At 39.7% G+C, this 17888-nt stretch overlaps 1 protein-coding gene, 1 long non-coding RNA gene and 1 other non-coding gene across 4 annotated transcripts; 2 read left to right on the top strand and 1 right to left on the bottom strand.

Annotated features, from left to right (window-relative positions):
• The first annotated feature begins 3928 nt into the window (after window positions 1-3928).
• On the top strand, window positions 3929-6187 carry LOC109989864 (uncharacterized). The gene is made up of 3 exons (XR_010667133.1): window positions 3929-4201; window positions 4978-5020; window positions 6093-6187. It is a non-coding gene; the product is annotated as an uncharacterized protein (transcript).
• Window positions 6188-6555: 368 nt separating this feature from the next.
• On the top strand, window positions 6556-7009 carry LOC136180497 (uncharacterized). Its single transcript, XR_010667134.1, has 2 exons — window positions 6556-6591; window positions 6676-7009. It is a non-coding gene; the product is annotated as an uncharacterized lncRNA (long non-coding RNA).
• nlrc3l (NLR family, CARD domain containing 3-like) lies at window positions 6766-17551 on the bottom strand. 2 transcript variants are annotated; one of them, XM_020641770.3, is made up of 12 exons: window positions 17227-17551; window positions 16699-16935; window positions 16231-16323; window positions 15199-15379; window positions 14797-14953; window positions 14389-14481; window positions 12635-12987; window positions 12322-12525; window positions 11326-11501; window positions 10955-11228; window positions 9810-10025; window positions 6766-8650 (listed from the first exon to the last, which is right to left on the bottom strand). In XM_020641770.3, exons 1-12 carry the CDS (start codon window positions 17250-17252, stop codon window positions 8255-8257), a joined length of 2406 nt encoding a protein of 801 aa, XP_020497426.2. In that variant the 5' UTR covers window positions 17253-17551; the 3' UTR covers window positions 6766-8254. The 2 variants fall into 2 exon arrangements, with proteins under 2 accessions (XP_020497426.2, XP_029134698.2); XM_029278865.2 differs by lacking the exons at window positions 16699-16935; window positions 17227-17551 and adding an exon at window positions 16580-16693.
• Window positions 17552-17888: the final 337 nt, after the last annotated feature.

The raw sequence follows: 17888 nt of genomic DNA, 5'->3' as shown, positions 1-17888 counted from the left end.
GGTAAAGGTTGATGAAGACTCAGCAAGGACACAACACATCGGAAGAATTATGTTCACCCTCCATTCTTTCACTTTGATTGAAGCTCAATGTAGACTAAACAATACAGACCAAACCCTTTGTTGTTTAAACTTAGGGGTCAGTTTGTTCTGTGTGTTTTCTTACTGCCACAGGAGCCCCAGGGTGGCATTTGCAGAAGGTGCAGCCTTTCAGCTTGGGAAAAAGGAAACAGACAAAAATGAAATCATGAGTCAGTTTTATTTGGGCTCATATTTTGCTTTAACCCAGTCTTTGTCGTAAATGATAAATGATGTGATTTTAACACTGAGACAGAATCAGCTTTATACCTCTGTCGTACTTAACATAACCTTTTTTCAACAGCTTGTCTCAGTCGACCCGCTCCTCATAACAATAACAAAAAAACACAAATAAGAGTTGTTCACTATCAGGATACAAGCGTGTGAAAACAAAGCAGCAGCAAGAAGAAGAAAAAAAAACGCTGAAAAGAAAAATAAAAGAAGCTTTTGTTCACGTTATTGTTATTTAATACACTACTGGCAACCTAACCCTTTGAGTGGATATCAATAATCTTTTATTTTTAGTTCATTCTTTAGACTTTAGACTTTACTGTATTGCCGCCAAGGGGAAATTCTTTTCCACTTCACAGTACAGTTATGGACAGCACGCCGACAGATAATCACAGATGGACAAACACAACAAGATGTTGCCATATCGAGCCCTCCTGCACAACAGGGACCTGTACCTGCGTCCAGAGGGCATAATGGAGAAGTGGCAGTTGAGTGGGTGTGTGTTGTCCAGTGCTATTGTGTGTGATGCGTGAGATGGCCTTGAGATTCAGCTCTGACAGTGTGGGAGTGGGGAGACCAATTAATTTGGCAGCTATGTTTGTGACACATGTGAGTTTGACCCGGTTTTTGACAGTGAGCATGTTAAAGAAGCAAGTGGAACAGTAGAGCAGGATGGGCTGGACAATACTTTGATACAACAGCAGGAGGAGATGGGGGGCAACATAGAGTCCTTTGAGTTTAAGGATGGCAGACAGTCTTTGATGGCTCCTTTTTTGAATGTCCGTTGTGTGCTGGTCGAAACTGAGTTTATTGTCTAGTGTGAGTCCGAGGTATTTGAATCTGTCAACTGTTTCAACTGTATCGTTGTTGATGTGAGTGGGGGGCTGGGGTGATGGGTTACCTATTGTTATTTCTTTTGTTTTGGCTACATTGAGATGGAGGAAGTTCTGTTTACATCATTGGGAGAAATGTGTGACAGTGTTATGGTAGTCTGATACAGAGTTATTGTCTGATAGGAGGGCGAGGATGGCAGCGTCGTCAGAGTATTTGAGGTAGGTGGTGGTGGGAGAGGGGCTGGTGCAGTCATTGGTGTACACGGTGTAGAGGAAAGGGCTTAGCACACAGCCCTGAGGGTCCCCCTGAGTGTAGGCGATGTGGTTGTGCCTACCCGAACAGCTTGCCGTCTGTCGCTGATGAAGTTGTGCAGGAGATGGATCAGAATGGGTGGAGTGTTGAGGTTATGTAGCTTCTGGATGAGAAGGTGCCTTTGGATGGTGTTGAACGCGGAGCTGAAGATGCAGCAGGCAGGCGACAACGTCCTCTGTGCCCCTTTTTTTCCCCTGTATGCGAATTGGAGGGGGTCCAGTTGAGGTTTTACAAATGGGAAGATGGTCTTGAGCAGCAGTTTTTCCAGGCATTTCATTATTATGGGTGTGAGGGCAATGGGGTGGTAGTGGTTTAGTTCGGTGGGTCGTGGTTTCTTAGGTACAGGGATTATGGTTGCACTTTTCCAGAGGAGGGGTATTGGGGTATACAGTCAGGTATGATTCACAGAAGAGGGAGTGGGCAATTGGAGCCAGTTCTGTGGCACAGGTCTTCAGCACCCTTGCTGGAATGCTGTCGGGTCCTGGGGCCTTGAATGGATTACATCGGCTGAGCTGGTGGCGAACTTCCTCCACTGTGAACGGGGCAGGCTCATTGGGATCTATTGGGGGGAGCGCCTTCAGTGCTTTCATGCACTCATCTGAAAAATCCTGTGTGTCAAACCGGTTGAAGAATGTGTTCAGTTCAGTGGTGAGAGCATCTGTGGTGTGTGATTTTGTTTTGCTGTGAGTGGGTTCATATCCGGTGTGGGTTTTTACCATTTGAAAGGCTTCTTTTGTGTTCATGTTGCTAAACTTGTGCTCTAGTTTGTTTTTGAATTGTATCTTGGCCATGAAGATTTTATTTTTAATATTCTTGCCTGTTTAGGTTGTTTGTTTTCATTTGGTAATAATCTTCAGTGCTAACTTTGTGGACAGGTCTCTATAAAAAAAAGGTTTGAATTCCAATAAGACCTTTGCATTGTTTAACTATGGACCAGGAAAATATTACATATTTACTTGTTATGAGCATGACCAAAATATTACACATTTTCCATAAATAATACAATTTGAGAATAAAATCAAATTTTGTGAAAGAATCGATAATTGAAAAGATACATTTGGAACCAAGTTAAAACTTTGATACTTTCCACCTCTGTAATGCACTGTAAACATAGAAGACACAATGCTGCTGTATCTCACCAGATACATTTACATGCATCTTCTAGAGAACTGCTATTTGCATGCTGGATGACTAAACAAACCATTCTCACTGTTATGGATCTGAATCTGGATTTGAATGTGGCTCGAGGAAACAGGGAGTAGTTGTTTGATGGACACACAGATCATTTTTATATTAGTTCAATGTGTCTCGAGCTTTCCTGCTTTGAACATTAAATTCAGTGGAAAATAGTGTTTGTTAGGAGCACGACAGAAACATCACACATATGAACTAAAACACTATGAATGGCTGTGATGTTGATTAATACAATTAATACATTTTGAAAAAAAGGGGTCAAACTGCATGTTTTGCTGACTTTTCTGGATGCATGAAATAACCCAAAGGAATACTAAACAACTATGAACCTTCAGTTTCAAACCCACTGCTATATGAACATTCTACACGTTTGGTTTGCCAAAATTGTCGAACAAATGTAGAGAGACAACTGTTTCACAGGGACACCTCTAGTCACAAGACACAAACTCTACAGAACATCCATCCATCATCTTTACCGCTTTCCCTGTTCGGGGTCCCACGGGGGGCTGGAGCTGATCCCAGCTGTCATTGGGCGAGAGGCGGGGTACACCCTAGACTGTTCGCCAGTCAATCACAGGGTTGATATATAGAGACAGACAACCAGTCATACTCAAACTCACAGCTACGGGCACTTTTATTTTTTTAGAGTCGGCAATTAACCTAACAAGCAGGGGCGTCATGCAAGCCAAAACTCTGAGGGGGCTAAGTTAGAGTTGGGTCAGGGGTCCTTCTCTGAAAAAAAGGGAAGAATTATGCTATTTTCAGCATTTTGAAACATTTATAATCAAAAGCAAAATGGGTATTATTCCTCACATTCTAATTGATCATTTCTTCATAGCTTTTCATATCAGATCTCTTCCATGCTTGAAATAGTATTTATCATTACTACAAATTATATAAAAATACATATTATTTTTGATAATAAAATAATAAAATCCTGTCAGATTTTTTTAAATCTCAGGGGGGCTCCAGCCACCCCAGTTTTAATGGGCATGACACCTATGCTAACACACGTCTTTGGACTGTTGGAAGAAGCCATAGTACCCAGAGAGAATCCACGCATGCACAGGGAGAACATGCAAACTCCACACAGAGAGGCTCCTGTCCGACGGGGACTCAAACCAGGAACCTCCTCACTGTGAGGCGACTGCTCTAGCCTCTTCTACAGAACTTCTAGAGTTTGGAAAATAAAAAATGTTTTAGAGTGATTAAGGCGGTGCTGTCAGGTGACTTTGGCTCATCTGAAGTGGGTATATCCCTTAACATTCAACACATTAACGATATAACATGAGGTTACCTTTTCCTTTGAAATATATAATTCATTTTTTAAACTTTTAAATTGGGTGAGAATCTTACTGTAATTGGACTGCTAATCAAAAAGACATACATGGCTTAATTTTAGGTGAATGAAACTGGAGTGGGTGTATTTGGAGTGGGAGTGGGTGGAGCGTGTAAACAGCTCTATAAAGAGAGGCACTCTGAAGACTCTATTTCCCATTTCTCTACAAACCCTCTGAAAAAAATGTTTGGAATGCGACGAGTCATCAATAACTGGGTAAGTTTTTGTCAGATTGAAACATTAACATTAACTGCTAATTTGGTGTTTAATCTTGTACAATTACTTAATAACATGCTTGCATATTCAGTCAGAGAGGTACTATGATTCAGATGAGGAAATATTTGATTGTAAAAAAAAAAGTTAATTAAGCTGTGTGTTATTACTTATTAGCTCTTTGTTTTACATGCAGAAGTAATGTTGGTCATGTAACAAACTGCGATGCTTGAATAAATGTTCTTCGGTGATATTACTTTTGTGATATGATGACATCATACTGAAACAATATTTGACTGTCAAAGCATTAGAACACAAACACAGTCTTATCGTGTCATCAATAACTGGGCGACGAGTCATCAATAACTGGGTAAGTTTTTGTCAGATTGAAACATTAACATTAACTGCTAATTTGGTGTTTAATCTTGTACAATTACTTAATAACATGCTTGCATATTCAGTCAGAGAGGTACTATGATTCAGATGAGGAAATATTTGATTGTAAAAAAAAAAGTTAATTAAGCTGTGTGTTATTACTTATTAGCTCTTTGTTTTACATGCAGAAGTAATGTTGGTCATGTAACAAACTGCGATGCTTGAATAAATGTTCTTCGGTGATATTACTTTTGTGATATGATGACATCATACTGAAACAATATTTGACTGTCAAAGCATTAGAACACAAACACAGTCTTATCGTGTGGATACGTACATCTGACAGCCAGTTATTTAAAATTATGCAAAATGTGAACTTTGTAACTTCTTTCTTCTTTTTTTAGCATTGGACCATGGCACACATCCTCCATCTATCCCTGCTGCTCAGTATGTTCTGTTACCTGCCTTTAGCTGTGATTTCATATTTATACAGGACACTGTTTATAGAGGCGTATTACATTTTTGTAGCTCAATTTATCAGGAATGATTTTTCAGATGATGGTTTAGTTTATATTTGCCATGTCACCACGCAGAGCAAGACTATTTAGCATACCTCGTAAGAAATGTAAGAGGAAAATGATGGTTTCTGTCTGCACTTGAATTTTAACAATATGTGTGGCTTCTTTTAGCTTTCCATCTTTCAGGTATGGTGTGGTGTCTTGCCAATGTTAGAGTTCCAGTAGCTCAACTCAACAGGCTTCTAAATACAAGAAGTGCAGAAGACTGTAAGAGTCTCTGTGCTGAAGTACCCACCTGCCTGAACAGCACATTTAGGTACAAAGCTGCTGCCTTTGCTGGAGGCCGCTGACGTAAACAAAATGAGCCCGCACATTTGTGCAAGCTAGTATATGTTAACAGAAATTATACTGTGTACCATTACAACCGTGTGTTAATCTGAATCAGTAAGGGTATTTCATCAGCCTCATATTTTCTTTCACATAGATACAATAAATGCATCCTGTATTTTAAGATGCCCAAAGCACTTGATTCAGAAAGAGCATCTGAAGAAGACTGCAGTTATCAAAAATAAACTCTTTAACTTATAATTCTGCCTTCCATGATGCTAATAAATGTAGAAAATATGACATAGTAGAGGACAAAAAAGAGGCTTATTCATTGTCTTACAAACAATGGTGTCTGTTGATGTAGATCTGAAGGGATCCAAAAAAGCTTCTAAATCATTCCCACTTCTGCATTCTTAAAATGGTGGGTTGTAGTTTATTATATTTGACATTGCTATTTATATTATTTGGTCCTTGTTAATCAAATGCAACAGACTTTTAAAATACCCTTGACAAACAGTTTGTATTTTATACATTAAGGGAAACTTTGGATGAAGACAGTTGCACCCAGAAAGATGCAGAGCTCGAGTGTGTGTGACGTTCGCTATATGTTAATGTGTCCGTGGGTTTTCTTGCAACTCGCACAAACTTTCAGTTTCACCTTTTTACTTTGAAAGATTGTGCAGGTCTCCAGTTCTTCAGTGAATGCAAGAGCTGGATTAAAGCCCTGGAGCACTGCCAAAACAACAATTCCTCTCTGGTTGAAATCCATAATCGGTCTGTGTGTATGGAAGTGGACCATCTCCTGAAAGATAAAACCCTCGAGAGTAAGAATGGAGTTTGGATTGGTCTGGAGCGGTCCATCTTCGGCTGCATTATCACCTGGTATTGGACTACAGGACAAAAAGTTGGGGAAAAAACTCAGTGGAACGAGTCCCATCCTGTGGACTGCTTTAACAACCACTGTGGAAAGATCATCTGGGTACAAAATGAATCTAAGTGGCTGGACGCTAACTGCCATTTGAAACTGCCCTTCATCTGCCAAAGTAGGCTGATGTTTTTATTTATTTATTTATTTTCATAGAATCCAATCTGCCATTAGGTTGTTTCATTAAATCAAATGTTTTTATTCTGTTCCAGATTAAACGACGACCACTGATGAGATTTGCACTTATGGTGAGCATAAATGATTTAAAAACTGGTTGTTTTCAGGCTTAACAACACAAGCGCTTTTTTTAATACATGTCTTTTACTCAGCAGATCCTACATAAAGACTGTACGGTGATCTGGAAACTACAGGGGCAATCCAACTAACCTTTTTAAAATGTGTTCATTGAATACAAAGCTTAATCATTTCACATTGTCCTTTACTTGAACTTCTTTTATCTTGACTTGTTTCATTGCTTTTGCTCTAAAAAAAAAAAAAAAAACACATTTATATTTGGGTGTTGTAAACAACATGATATGGGAACATGTTTACTTTTGCTTCAATAATACTAAGCTTCAAAAGATCCACACACAGACATGTGTAAAAACAGTACGATTTAAACTATAAACCTTTTAAAAAAATAAAGTTTGTCGTTCATTCCTTAAATGGCGTTGCATCCAGATGTCTTTTTGTAAAGTTGTGACTGAATTTCCTCCAATAAATAAAAATCTTCTTTCAGGTCTCACAGGTTGTTTCCATGACAATCTCAATGGTAAAGTCAATATAAACAAAGGCATATCTGTTTTATACATTAACATGGTTATTAAGTTTGACTCATTACAACATTGTTCTAAGTCTGATCTCTGCTGTGACATTTCATTTCTTGTAGTCACGCTAAAAGTGTTTAGTTGAGTTCTCATGTTTGCATGTGAAATGAAAGCTGGATGAACACAAGCTGAATTTGAGTCGTGTGTGTGTGCGCTCTCTAACAGATATGACACACTCAAGAAACGCAGAATTGCATTATCCCAATTGTACAAAAAAAGCACAGAACAACAAATTATTAAGTGCATAGGGCGCCACAGGAATGAGTCCTAAAACCTGGAAGTAAGTTAGCATTTGAGCGCCATGGGGTTTATCGTCTAAAAGTCAACGGGAATTATGAATGGCTTTGTGGTTAGAGACCTGACATAAGGTCTGTGGTTAAGAAAAGCTTAAGAGGTGTTGGCGTTTTGTTAGACCACATAAACTACGTCAGGTAATACCCCCTCTTGTGAATTTTGAAGTTTTTACGCGTCCTTAAAAAGGCTTTTGCTAGCAAGTGGCTAAATGTGACTACAGTGGTTGTCGGGGATGTTAAACGCCATCAGGCCGGACACAAACGCCGGGAACTCTCTCACTACTCTGTGATGTCTCCTGTAGGTTTAATCTTTGGGTTAAGTCAAATATTAGGTTAATAAACAATTTATTAAGATATGTGGATTAGTTTATCGGAGATCGTCTGAAGCATAACGGTAGTGACGTCAATATCATCCGACCGTGGTGTAGTTCGCTATAGCATAACATTAGCTTTTTACGCATTTAAAATTCAAACATCATAAAAATGGTTTTCATTTGTGAAGATTATCCTGCTGAACAAAACGCCTACGCATCAGCAACATGTGTTTGCCACAGAGCTGATGATCCAAAATCCAATGCAAAAATCCCATAGGCGAATTCTCATTAGACCCCATGGCGATGCTACTTCCGGGTTGGCCTAGAAAAATATTGTCATATGGTTTGTTCTCTAGCGCGTGAAAATCGAGGCAAATCAAAGTCCAATAATTTGTAACTTTCTTCAAGTTCTGTTGAGTGTTTTCCAAAAAAAAAACTAAAAACAAAACCCTGACACTTATTCCATCCAGCCCACCCTCACTCATCCTCCTGGGTCATTTCTCTAAGACACTCCTTTAAGTTCTCCAGCCGGTCTCTGTTGTTTCCCTCAACATTCTGTATCGTCTGCTCCAGCAGCTGCCGCACCTCGTCCAGCCCACCCAGCTTCGGCGCGTTGTAGTGGTAGAGAAACCGGCTCAGCTGATTGTGGTGGCAGTCCGGGGAAAGTATGCCACACAGAAAGCGCAGGAACATATCGTAGTGGCCGAGCGGGGAGTTTAAAGTTCTCATCAGAGCACAGTGGACCAGGGCTGCGGCTGATTTGGCCTGGTCCTTGGATGCGAAGATCTTGGGCATGTGCACCCCCGCCGACTCCAGAATGTTCTTAGACTCCGTGCGAAACATTGTGAAGACGTACAGTGCTGCCATGAATTCCTGGAGGAGAAAAGGCGTGTATGTATTTTTAAGAATAATCGCAGAGTTTTGCAGTAAAGTAGCAGAAAAGTTTTCATTTTTAGAACATTTAAAACATTATGAAAGTTCTAAGCTCTGTGTCCCAGAGGTAAAGGTGTTGTTATTGTTGAAGGTTATACATACCTCTCTCTTGTATTAAGCTGAAAACGTTCTTGTTGAAAAATACAATTCATCAACTTGTTAAACCTGCATTTGAACTTAAACCTCTCTTGACATCTTGTTTCAGAGTTGTGTGTTTGGAACAGCATTGTAAGCGAGGTGTTTACATTATTCACCAAGTCCCACTCAATCCTGAGACATTCAATTATATGGGAAGATTTTTTTCGTTTCATTCTATTAAACGTACATTATGTAGAATTGTATTACAATGTTTCCATTCAAATATCTAAATTAAATAAAAATTGACTAAACGTCTAAACTAAATGTTCTAATTGTTTTTTTGTTGATTACTTATATTACCTCAAATATTTCCAAAAGTTATAATAGCCAAAGAAATTCTAAATGTAATAGTTGTAACAGGACGTTGCCGCCACGACAGACACTACATGTTTATCATTGCCATGGAAACACTGGATGTTACGCCAAAGGCCGCTACATAAGGAAGCAGGAATTGCTGATAAAAGCTGCTGTACTGTTGTTGTATGTGCTGCTTTGATACAACCGTCATGTAAATGAGCGGAGTTTGTTTTAATCACAAAGAGAACTCCCATGACGTTTTTATTGAAAGCGCGCTGGTGGCAGAATCTACATGCTGTGCCTTCTAATAACTTCACCCTCCACCCAGGTTCAGCTGATTCAGAAATACATCCCATTAGGGGATAAAGGTATTTGACTTCCATTTCACTGTCACTGAGAGTAGCAGCTACATCCAAGAAATAAAGTTCAAAGTTCGTACATGTCCTATGGCATTTCATTTTCATTTATGCGAGTCACATCTTTCACACAAACAGAGAAAAACAATACTCGTTCTATAACATAAGTTTGTCTTCCTACTGATACATTGTGAGGCTTTGCATTGATTCTATATTCAGAATGTTTCCTTTGTGACCAAGCAAACACCTCCCCTCCTCACTATCTTGTTTTCTTTCATTAGACTAACACATCAAATATCGCCTCTTACCTGAAAGGTGAGGTGTATGAAGCAGTAAGTCCTCCTTCCATCTGAGGCTGCAGTGGGGAGCTCAGCACACAGGCCAGAAAACACCGTCACCTCCATCAACTTTAGGTCGCACTCTTGGACGTCCTCCTCGAAGAACACACTGGTGTTTCTCTCCAGCATCTTAAAAGCCATCTTCCCAATCTTTTTCAACATGTTTCTGTCCTCATCAAACCATTTCTGAAAGAAGAGAGGACAATACAATTACAAATCAAAACCTGAACGTTCTGATATTCAATAGCTTTTACTGACATGCAAATTCTTGGAGTTTGAAGGAAGGCACATACATCATCAAAAAAAGACGCAAGTTATATTGAGGTTCCTTTCAGAAAAAAAAGGATTAACTGTAGGCCAATGCATCACGAGTTGTTGTTCATGATATTGTAGCGTCCAAATAAGTGAATAAATGCTCTTTAAAAAAAAACAAAAGACCAATCTAAACTGCAATGTATTCAATAAGATGTAATGAAAGTAGAACCCAAAGGATTCAGCCGATGATAGCGGCCGATTTTAGCACATCAAGTGACTATCGTATCTGCTCATTTTTATCTCCGCTGATATTACGAGATTTATTCAGCAGTCGAAAAGCATTTCATTTGAGTATCATGGTACCAGAAGAGTGTGTTAATTGGATTACAACAAGCATTATCACTTGTAAATGCGCAGCTACTATCCAGTTGAGTGATCTGTCTTCTTTATATTATCTATCTATCTCTAAAGATCGAAAGATATCGGCCTACATATCGGTATCGGCCCAAAAATCGGATATCGGTCGGGCCCTAAATAAAAGCTGAGAAAACTTGTGTATTGTTGAGCATTTTATTCTTATATTCTATACTTTCGATAAATGGACAGATAGACTATCAAAGCCAAAAAACAACAAACAACTGGACAAAGAACATTTAGACACTTCAAACAAGACATCAATAATATTACAATCAGTGTTTTAAAAACAGACTTTACGAATTATAGATAAAAGACATCTAGGAAATGTGATTAATATTCAGTGTAACATTATGGTTATGTTTCAAAAATGTAAATTAACTCACTGTGGAGTAAGACAGATCTAAAGAACAAAAATATTAACACAGTGACAAAATGCTATTTACCAGTTCGTTTTCCGCCTTTCCACAGTAGAACTGCAGTCTGCGATTGGTCTGGACGATTAAAATGCTGATGTAGAAAGGTGTCAGCCTGGGCGGGTGCACCCCGTAACCCTGGTAACGGAAGCAGCGCTCGAACACGGTGGCCACCATCCAGCAGACGAAGGGTTGGCGAGCGAGCATAGCGAGCGTCGGGAGGCGCTTGTAGTGTGCCACTATCTTTGCACTTAGCTCCGGGTCGCTGAAGCGTTTCTTCAGGAAGTCATCTTTCATGTCATCACTGGAGAAAAGAGGGGCAGGAAAACAAGAGAAAGGGCTTCAATGAAAACACACACATGATCACACAGGATGGAAGCAGAGTACATCTACACACTCACCTGAAACCCTGTATTTCTGTGACAAGGTCTATGAATTTGGAGGGTAATTGTGAGACAGCCGCACGTCTTCCCAAGATCCAGACGCGGGCACCTCGGAGCAAAGTTCCTCTGATGATATTCACGATCATGACGTCTGGATGTGTTTGAGTGTTATTGTCATTTACTACTGGAGCGTTCTGGAGAGAAAGTACATCAAATACATCACTTTCTTATCAACATGAAAAATGCCTCTCTGTCTTATGAGTGATGATTTACAATCCATCATTTAGACTCGTTGAGTTCGCTGTCAGAGCTCAGCGTAAAAGTGCGGTCAACATCACATGTACATAAACAAGTGAAGTGATTTCTAAACTTGTCGTGGAAACTCTCTGAACCAGATCGGGAGGTGGTCCAGTAAGCTGATCGGAGAGCAACAGCTGAGTCTGGAGACCTTGTACACCAGGCAGTTGGAGCGGACAACCAGCTCAATCTTAAAACATGAGTCCCACCCTCTGCATTGTGAGTTTCAGCTTCTTCCTTCTGGACGAATACTTTTAATTCCAAAGTGCAGAACATAGGAGAAGCTTTGTCCCAGCAGCTATTATACAGCAGAACAAGTCATAGGATATCTGTGTGAATCGAGTTTTGTTTTTCTTCTTTCTTCTTTCTCTTTGCTGCTTGATGTGGCTGTTGGTAGTTTCATGAAGGTCTTGTAAGGGAGGGACCGAGATAGCAGGCTGGGAAGCTGATGTCATGCTTCTTATTGGTTTAGGTATTTATTTATTTATTTTCTATTTTATTGTTCTAGGCTCTGTAAATTGTGTGATTTGAATCTGTGCTCTTAGGTAGAGTCTGTGTTTTCTTAATAATTCAGGTTCTTGATGTTTGACAGTAAAAACCGTGAACAGACCTCTGTGTGTGTGTGTGTGTGTGTGTGTGTGTGTGTGTGTGTGTGTGTGTGTGTGTGTGTGTGTGTGTGTGTGTGTGTGTGTGTGTGTGTGTGTGCTGATGTAATACCTCCCAGTCCAGAGAAGTTTGGTAACAATCGAAACAGTCCATTATGATGAGAAATTTACAGCCGTCTTCCTCCAGGTATTTCATGTCTTTGCACTCAGGATGATGGTTTTCTATCACTTCCATGACGGACATCATCGGTGGAGGGTTCTTATTCCGTAGAAGCCAAAACATTCGGAAAGAAAGTTTGATGACAAACTGTAGGTCCTTAAAAAAAAAAAACACAAGTGGAAGAAAATGTCATTTGAAGCAGGGCAGGCAGGGTTAATTTGGTTTTAAAGAGTTTTTAATATCAGTTTTCTGTTTGTTGAATTACCTTATTTGCACGCTGTTCTGCCCAGTCCAGGGAGAATTTCCCCACAGAGACAGACATGCCAATTCCTGGGATCCCCGTTGTCATTACCGTCCTCACCGGCGAGCCGCCTTCCTTCTGCAGTCGGAACAGATCGTTCAAGCTAACGAAGGTGTCGGAGCTGGGGACCTGGAGGGGTGACGGAGAGTGGAGTCTGAGCTCGTGGGTGGGGTCGACTCCTCCATAACCACAGGTGGAAATCTGGGGCTCAACGTAAATGGTATCTAGAAGATTCTGCTTTCCAGCTCGAACGACCCCCTCACGGATGACATGATGTTTCCTGATTAAATACTGCTTCAGATGATAACGGTACAATGCTGAAGGGGGGGAAAAGACAAACATTTGCATTCATTCATATCAGAATCAGATTTATTGGCCAGGTATGCTTACACACACAAAGAATTTAACTTCCGTGAACTGTGTGCTCTTATGTACAGGTACAACATTAAATACCAACAATAAACATAATAAGAAAAGACTAATATTTACATGACTAAACATGAAACAGTGCAGTGGTGCATAGTGCAAAATTCTTAGATCCTTAACCAGTTCTCTTTACCACATTCCTATTTCTTTCTGCTAAGTGATACATATTCAATCATGGATGCTATTTTAACCACTGTCTGAAAGGTCACGCATGATGAAAAATACACTTTACCAGAATTTTCTAACACTAACATGTGTCCTTAGCCTGTGTACAGACCCCCAATTATGAGAAAAGTACATCCTCTTCATCTTTTGCTGGCTTCACTTTTCATAAAGTGTTTGCTCAAACAGGGTTTTTGGAGTTTTTTTCCTTCACAATCGGCAGTAACCCCTCCCCCAGGTGGGTGACCCTCCCACAGCCAGGTATTTGTTCTGCCCTCTGAGTCTTCCTTTCTACCATAAACAATTGGGCATGATGCCAGAAAGCCCAAGCCACTGCATTCACAGCTAGAGTCTCAGAGACAGCCTGTTCTGAGCAGGGCTGATTTAGAGGGGTTTCTAGGTATGATCAAATACATGACCAGAGTGGGTTTTTAACAAGAGACTTCACAGACATGTTTTAGGAAAGCTCTTAAACGTATTTTAACTTGTTGAAAAGGAGTATAATATGTGACCTTTAAAACTAGCATTGAGAAGAATTAAGTACTGATTAGTTAGGTTAGATTGGGACAAAGTATAAAATTGTTTATCTGTTTTAAATAAATAATAATAATAAATAAATAATGTATACTTTATTGATCCCGCGAGGGGAAATTTGTTTTTACACTCTGTCTAGTTAACATGCTACACAAACATAGGCTGATATACACACACATGCACTAACAGGATCCTATGGACATGCACTAATGAAGAGGTCTCAGAGTGAGACCTCCTGAGCTGGTGGGGGGGTTCGGTGCCTTGCTCAAGGGCACCTCGGCAGTGCTCAGGAAGTGGACTGACACCTCTCCAGCTACCAGGCCAATTTCCGGACTTGGTCCGTGCCGGGACTTGAACCAGCGACCCTCCGATTCCCAACCCAAGTCCCTACAGACTGAGCTACTGCCGCTCAAAAGTACATTAGAACACACCTTACTTCTTCAAACTGAAAGAGAAAGCAACCAATGCTTGTCCACTTCAGTCAAAATGACTGGTATGGAAATAAAATAAAAACACATTCAATAAAACTATTTCAGGACAAAACACAGATCACCAGAACAAGAATGTGTGTTGGGATAAATCAAGTGTTTACGTGCCTCTTTTGCACTTGTTCCGTAGTGCTTCTGCCGCCTCTTTCTTGTTGATACTTTCAAGAGCACTTATAGTGTGCATCAAAGATCGATCCACTCCTGCATGACAGAATTTCAAAACATTTTAAAATTTAAAATATGAGAAATGTAAGCAATTACAAATCTCTGTGACTTTTATGTTATTTCTCATATTCATAACAATGCATTTCAGTTTTAATTAAACAAAGCTTTTTTTCTGTTGGCAAACTGAGCAAAGTCTCATATTTGAGGATTATCTCAAAGCAAAATTCTAAATTTTAAAACTGCGAAGTTGTCAAAGTGTTTATTTCGCACGGAGCATGTAGAAGTCAAAGTTTTGTTCCCCGCTGTGATTCTGCATTTCACACCGTTTGCCCTACAATCATGTTTACTTACCGAGGATCTCTATGAGTCTGTCCACAAAATCGAGAATATCTCCCTCCATCACATGCGTCATGGTGATGGAGGAAGTGCTGGATTGCCATTGGTAAATCCCCATCTTAAATTTGAAAAGCTCTTCCTTAGTGAGGTCTGTCACTGTGTCCTGGATACTCTGCAGACAAAAAGCATAGACACAAAACCTCCATGTTGTTCTCCTACATGTTGTTGTGCAGCAATGATGCAGGCACGGAAGAAAATTAAAAATGTTAACTCCATAATGTTTTAAACATAAATGGAGTTAACATTGGCAGTTTTTTTTTTTTAGTAAGTAAATTAGGTCAAGAGTCCAGAGACCAAATCAACCTTCTCTGTGAGGATACCAATAACTTTGCATTGCAGACTTTGTGCAGCACTGACCTTGAATATATGAGGAAGGTCCTGCTCTGGGTGTAGTCTGCCCAGCTGACTGTTCTCATCTGTCTGCATCGTATCATCTACTTCAACAAGCTCAGGTGGTTCCGGGGAATGATTGACCAAAATTTCATCCATATCCTCCTCCTCATCGTCTGCTTCAGAGCACCCCTCAAGATCAGAAGACCTGCATCAACAGAAACCCACAGCATGGTAAGAAAAGGCAATGCAAATATCAGCAGAGGGTCACCGTGTTGTTTTGATACACTTGATTGGGCTCATGTAAAACACATTTTTACACACAATTCTGCATACGATTTGGCTTAAATTTTAAGCTGTAGACAATAGTATTTAAATAGCCTAGAGCAGTGGTTCTCAACTGGTGGGTCGGGACCCAGAGGTGGGTCGCTGAGCTATTTTCAGTGGGTCGCGAAAGTGTGCCAGGAAAAAACGCTTCACAGACTTTTTTAACACAAAAAACAACACTGGTTTTGTTCAGTTTATTGCTTCGGTCACATTATTTGTACCGACTGAGGTCCAAGCTGCACAATTTTTCAGTAAATAAATCTGACTGGTTGAAAAATATCAAAAATTTGGGTTGCAATTTTTCAGAGGAGTTGACATGGGTCCTGAGGCTAGACGAGTTGAGAACCACTGCCCTAGAGCATATTTAGTCTATTTTACATGTTTTCAAACCCTACAACAACAGCATGACAGCCACAGACAGCATTATAAAGAAAGATAGAGGAAAAAACTATCCTACAACTTTTTTTTCAGAGTCCATTAATAATTTTGTTATTTTTAATGGGTTACTTAATCATACTACACCTGTCATATGAAGGGGGTTCGGATGAGTATTATTATGACGCTATTATTGTAAATCAAAATAAACTATATAATATTGCATTCATAGGCATCAATAAAAAAAACAAGTTACTAAAGCTATTGTAGCTATTGCCTCACTTTGGTCCGTTTTATCACAGACAATAGTATGCATGCATTTGTGTGTGTGTGTGTGTGTGTGTGTGGGTCCTCCACCTGGTTTCAATGACAACAGCTCCTGGTGGTTTGGTCAGCTGAGTGGTCATGGTGTAGAGGGTCTCTGGAGACTCTGAGCGAATTATCTGCAACCTACCAAAAAAAAAAACAGGACAACATATTCTAGGTAAGACATTGTTTACCTCTTATTAGTTATGCCTGAGTCATCGTAAGAAACTTAAACTTCAAAATGCAAGGACAGTTAACTCCAATACTGGGTATGCCTCTGGAGTTAATTGAAGTATTAGTATTAAATAAACAACTTTTAGCAGAACACTGCCATTTATACTTTCCTAAACATGGTGGCTCCAATTATTTAAAAAAATTAAATTAAAATCTTTGACTTTACATTGTTTTATTAGCAGTCCATGGTGCTTCTTGCATCTCTAGTAACTTTCTGTCTCTTCTGCATAAGTGCATACAGACAATGTGTTCTGCAGTTCAGTTTGGGATAGATAAAAGCAGTACCCTGTCCCCTGAGGAGAAGGAAAATCTGGTGGTGCCAAAGGACAGGGTGGAGGGCAGGCCTCAGCAACCTCATCTTTATATTCAACCTCCTCATATTCTCCTTCTTCCTCATCCTCCTCCTCCATGTCATCACTGTCACTCTTCATTGAACCATAGCTGGAGGAAGGCCTCTTCCACTTCTTCTTCTCCTCCTCCTCCTCATCATCATCCTCCTTATCATCCTCCTGCCTAAAGAAGCTGTGAGAAAGAATAATAGGTATCAAGTCACAGGAGTTTGCTTACTAAGCATGAGTTGCAATATTTAATTATACTGTCTTTAAAAATTTCAAAGACTGACCAAGTAAAGGTCGATTAATACTTGACACAGCCAATACAACGTTAGGTATTTAACAACAAAAAGTCATGTAATTCAGTAAATGTTTTAACGTTAATCAAGAAAGTACGGAAGCTTTGCTTGTCAAAAACTATGTAAACCACCTGACAGATATGATGACAGTCTAACTCATATCTGTTGACAAAAACACCCACCTTTGCACTTCAGTGTCCGGGTCCATACTCTGAATTCAAAAGTGTAACACTCCGCAGCTTTAAAGCTGATTTGTGTCGACTCAAATATAAACTATCGCAGAAAGTGTACAGCTAAAACATTGAATCCAGTTGCTCACGTTATTCGAGCTAAATAAAGCTAACATTAACATCCACTTCTGATACAAAATAATGGGTTAATAATTACATGATCGAATTAGAAAATTAAACACTTCATAGAAAAGTATCAATATACGAAGTGTCAAACTCTTATCTGCCTCGATTAGACAAGTTTACTTCAAACTTTCGGTTTCGCCCGGTTTTCTTGTTCCGCAGACAGCGAGACAACTTCCGGATACACACCTTCAAAATAAAACTATATCTACAAAACACTAAGCTATGAAAATAGCGAAACATACACAGCTTACCCACCATATCAATCGACATTGAGTGTATAAATTAAGTAGGAAAAAAAAAAGGTGTGTACTTCTTATCTTTCAAAATCTATGAAGGAAAAAATACGAGCCTGTTTTGTCTTATATGTGCAACATGAGCGCTTAGATCCTAAAATCTTTACAGCCTTTTACAATTGTGTAGTTTTGTCGAACAGCCTTCTTTCAGAAATCTCCACGGAGTTGATAGTTCACCCATAGACTGTAAACATT

This window comes from Labrus bergylta, chromosome 11 (assembly GCF_963930695.1).
Source record: "Labrus bergylta chromosome 11, fLabBer1.1, whole genome shotgun sequence".
Classification (NCBI taxonomy): domain Eukaryota; kingdom Metazoa; phylum Chordata; class Actinopteri; order Labriformes; family Labridae; genus Labrus; species Labrus bergylta.
Note: the sequence above shows the minus strand (reverse complement) of the source record. Positions and strands in the feature narration are given on the sequence as shown.